Here is a 3,815-nt window from a genome sequence, read left to right on the forward strand (position 1 = left end):
GGAGCTGGAAGCGGGGATGCGCTGCGGAGCGGCGAGCTCGGAGCGCGGCCCGGGACCTGCCGAGGAGCGGGGGACACACGGGGGGGATACACGGGGGGGACACGGCTCGAAGGGAGGAGAAGCGATCTGAGCTCCGCCGGCATCCCCGGGGGCTGTTCCGCAGCGCAGCCACGAGTAACGCACATCCCTAAACAAAAAAAACAATCAAAAAATATAAAAAGGGCAGGGAAATGATATGAAAGTTGTCCAGACTAAAAGCAGTCGTCAAACATACTGAAAAACTGAATTATTTATTTCCTCTGGGGACTCCTGTAACCATTCATTATTAATGGAGTCTAATTAAGAGTTCCCCAACGGGTTTTACTTCTGTAAATATTTTAGATGAGCTGGCGTTTCTAGGCAAAACCTCCTGACAAAGAAAAAAAAAAATAAAAAGGAAATAAAAAGTACAACAAGCCGAGGCAGAGACGTAATCCCCTTCTCTCCCCGTCAGCAGAGAGGCAACAAGTGGCCGCAGCTCGAAAAGCGACAGCGACGCTTCCCCGGCACTCCAGCTTCATTTTAAAATAAAAAAACAAATCCAAGGAGCGCTTTTCCCCTCTCCCTCCCCCCAAAACGCAGCCGAACAGCGCTGGCAGGTCCCGGAGCGGATGGGCTCGGCCCTGCCCCGTTCGCGCTCGGATCCGCACAAACCGCCCGGACACCGCCGACGTGCCTGATAGAAAATTTATTGATCTCTCTTCGTTGGGAAGAAGGAAGCAAACGAGGACTAGGAACAGGGAAGGAGTATTTCGATTTTTTTTTTTTTTTTTTGAGGGGGAAGGAATCCGGTAACAAAACTAAAACGTTTTTCATCCGATATGTCAAAACATGGTTCACAGTAAAATTCACAAACCCATTTACATAAGTTTACAGTTTAAGAAAAACCAAGACACACAACTTACTATAAATAAAAGAAATGCGTTTGCGACCCGCACAGCTCTGCTCTCTCCCACCTCCCCTTTTTCAAGGAAAAAAACCTCATAATTAAAAAGTCGTGAAAGCTACAAACTGTGGATAGAAACCAAGCGAGGGTAGGTAACAAAACACTTAATAAACCACAGCGATTATGTGAACAACCGAGTTGAAAAACAAAAGCTCGCGGTTTTTTATGCCATTGCAACGCTAGAAATCAAACTGGAAGATGCAAGAATTTTTAAAAACTTTCAAGCGAATAAAACAGTGCCCAACCTAGTCGAAACCAGGAAAGGAGTTGCCGTGGTTTGAAAACTTCACAGCGGCTTCTACGAGGCAGGAGTTGTGCTCTATTAAAATAACTTGCTCAAATATCTCTTGTACAAAAAAAAAAAAAAAAAAAAAAAAAATTAAAAAAAAAAAAGACACAGCTAACGGATTTCCTTTTTAAAATTTCTCCAGAGTTAGTATTAAGTCTGCTAAGCCGAGCAACACTGCCGTACGTCCCGGTGTAGTCAGGGAGCGGTGGTGGGGTTAGGGATTAAGACGGGGAGCCGTCCGGAGCAGCCACAAGTTTATTTATATGTGAGTTAGTGGTACGGTACCATTCACGGCAGTCCCGGCACTCTGGTAGTGCTGGTGGACGCTGTGTAACCTGCTGCCCTGCAGCGCGGAAGGGTCTGTGGCATCCCCGCCGGGGGGCAGGTACATGCTGATCATATCCCGCAGGTCTCCCAGGCAGGCCCTCTGCGAGTGGGAAGTGATGGCCGGAGGCGGCGAGCTGGGCTCGGATTTCACCACGGAGCCCATGGAGCCCAGGCTCATGGCCGTGGAGGGCTGCTGGCCGTAGGCGGCGGGGGACATGCTGTAGGTGGAGGCGGCGTTCATGTAGGTCTGGGCCGTGGACATCATGGGGCTGTACTGCAGCCCCGTCATGTCGTAGCGGTGCATCTGCTGCAGCTGCGGGCTGTTCATGCCCGGGTGCTGGCTGTAACCCAGCTGGTCTTGCATCAGTGAGTAAGCCCCGTTGGTCCAGCCGTTCATGTGGGCATAAGTGTCAATCCTCTGCCCCACCCCGACCGGGCTGCTCACCGCGTTACCCCCGCCCGGGGCCAGCAGATTGCCGGGCAGCGAGTATTTGTCCTTCTTCAGCAAGGTCTTGGTCTTCCTCCGGGGCCGGTATTTGTAATCCGGATACTCCTTCATGTGCACGGCCCGCAGCCGCTTGGCCTCGTCGATGAAGGGCCGCTTCTCGGCGTCGCTCAGCAGCTTCCAGTCGGCTCCCAGGCGCTTGCTGATCTCCGAGTTGTGCATCTTGGGGTTCTCCTGGGCCATCTTCCGCCGCTGCCCGCGCGACCACACCATGAAAGCGTTCATGGGGCGCTTGACCCGGTCCTGGTCCGAGCCCGCTCCGGCTCCGCTGCCGGCCCCGCCGCCTCCACCGCCTTTGCCGGCGCTGCCCGCAGCGGGGTTCCCGCCGGTGCTGCCCGGCGTGGGCTGCGGCGCCTTCATCTCCGTCTCCAGCATGCTGTACATAGCCGGGGCCGGCAAAAGGTGCGCCAGGGCGGCGGGCAGGCGGGCACCGAGCGCGGGGAGGAAGTTCAAATTAAAAAAAAAAAAAAAGCAAACCAAAACGAAAGAAAGAAGCAAACAAAAAAAAAAAACCTGTCTGGGCGGCTGCCGCGAAAGGAGGAGGAAGTTTCGGTGCGTGGCAGAAGCGCCGCTCCCCGAGGTGCCGGAGCTGCTGCGGAGCGGCTCCCGCGGGCGGCAGTGGGCGATGCGCGCACGGATCGCGGGGGTCCGTGATTGACGGGCTATAAATGAGGGGGCGGTGGCCAATCAGCGAGCGGTTCCCGACAGCCCCAGGCCGGGAGCTGACCGGCCGGGGGGTGGGCGGAGGGACCCGGGCTCGGGGATGCCGCGGCCAAGGGTGCCGGGCCCCTCCCGCCGCTGTCCCGCAGCTCCCGGGGCAGAGCGGCTCCGCAGCTGCGGCCGGGCCGGGGAGGAGCGGGCTGGGGCTGCCCTGCGGGGAGAAGGGGCGGGAGTGTGAGGTTGCCGGGCACAAAGATATTTTTTGGGGCTCCCGGGGGATGCACAGCCCCTCGCCCAGCCTGGAGAGCGAGAGAGCCCGCAGTGCACGGACGCACCTCCGGAGCGGATGAAGGGGCGGGGAAAGGATGGACGCGCTAAACTCTTCCACTCCTGAGCTGTCGCCTGGGGCAGAATCATCGCTGCCGTGCTGGGATCAGGCGCGGCCGTCGGTGGGAGAGGGGCCGTGATGGTTGGCTGCCGGCTGGGCACTGCTGGCGATCCCCACCTACACCCACCCCGCTGCCATTTGAGCTTTTCCTCCCGGCTGCCCCAAAAAAAGAGAAGGGAGGGTGGAGGGGACTGCGCTTGCGAATGCCCCGAGTTTCATGGCAACAGAAAGTTCTGTCCGTGTGAAAGAAAACTTTGGCTGCGCATATGCGAGTGGAGCGGCGCCCAGTCGAGCTGTCAATCAGCGGGTTCCCTGCCCGTCCCTCCCCTCCCTTTACCCCTCCTTCCCTTCCTTCGCCACAGGCACGGGCACCGCACCTGCACGGACAGGGCTCGCTGGGAGCCCCGCGGACACTGCGCTCTATGCCGGGGGCTGGGGCACCTGGGTTGGGCTGGGCTGGGCTGCCCCATCCCTGCGCATCCTCATCCTCTTCTCCAGCTCCGTCTGGAGGAGCCCGGCAGCTCTCCTGGGGTTGGAGAGGCAAAGCGAGCTCGGGGAAAAAAAGCCTCGCTGCCGGAGGATGCGGGCAGCATCGCCGCTGTGGATATGAACTACCCCAAAAACGGGGAGTGTGGGGCTCCGGGGAGGGTCAGGGACCTTG

The 3,815-nt window shown here is 57.9% G+C and overlaps 1 protein-coding gene across 1 annotated transcript; it reads right to left on the reverse strand.

Moving 5' to 3' along the window:
• Nucleotides 1-671: 671 nt before the first annotated feature.
• LOC306808259 (transcription factor SOX-3-like) lies at nucleotides 672-2,742 on the reverse strand. The gene has a single exon (XM_079318631.1). The coding sequence runs from the start codon at nucleotides 2,488-2,490 to the stop codon at nucleotides 1,534-1,536; it is 957 nt and encodes a 318-aa protein (XP_079174757.1). The 5' UTR covers nucleotides 2,491-2,742; the 3' UTR covers nucleotides 672-1,533.
• Between the last annotated feature and the right edge of the window lie 1,073 nt (nucleotides 2,743-3,815).

Source organism: Erithacus rubecula (genome assembly GCF_903797595.1).
Source record: "Erithacus rubecula genome assembly, chromosome: 15".
NCBI classification, from domain to species: Eukaryota; Metazoa; Chordata; class Aves; order Passeriformes; family Muscicapidae; genus Erithacus; species Erithacus rubecula.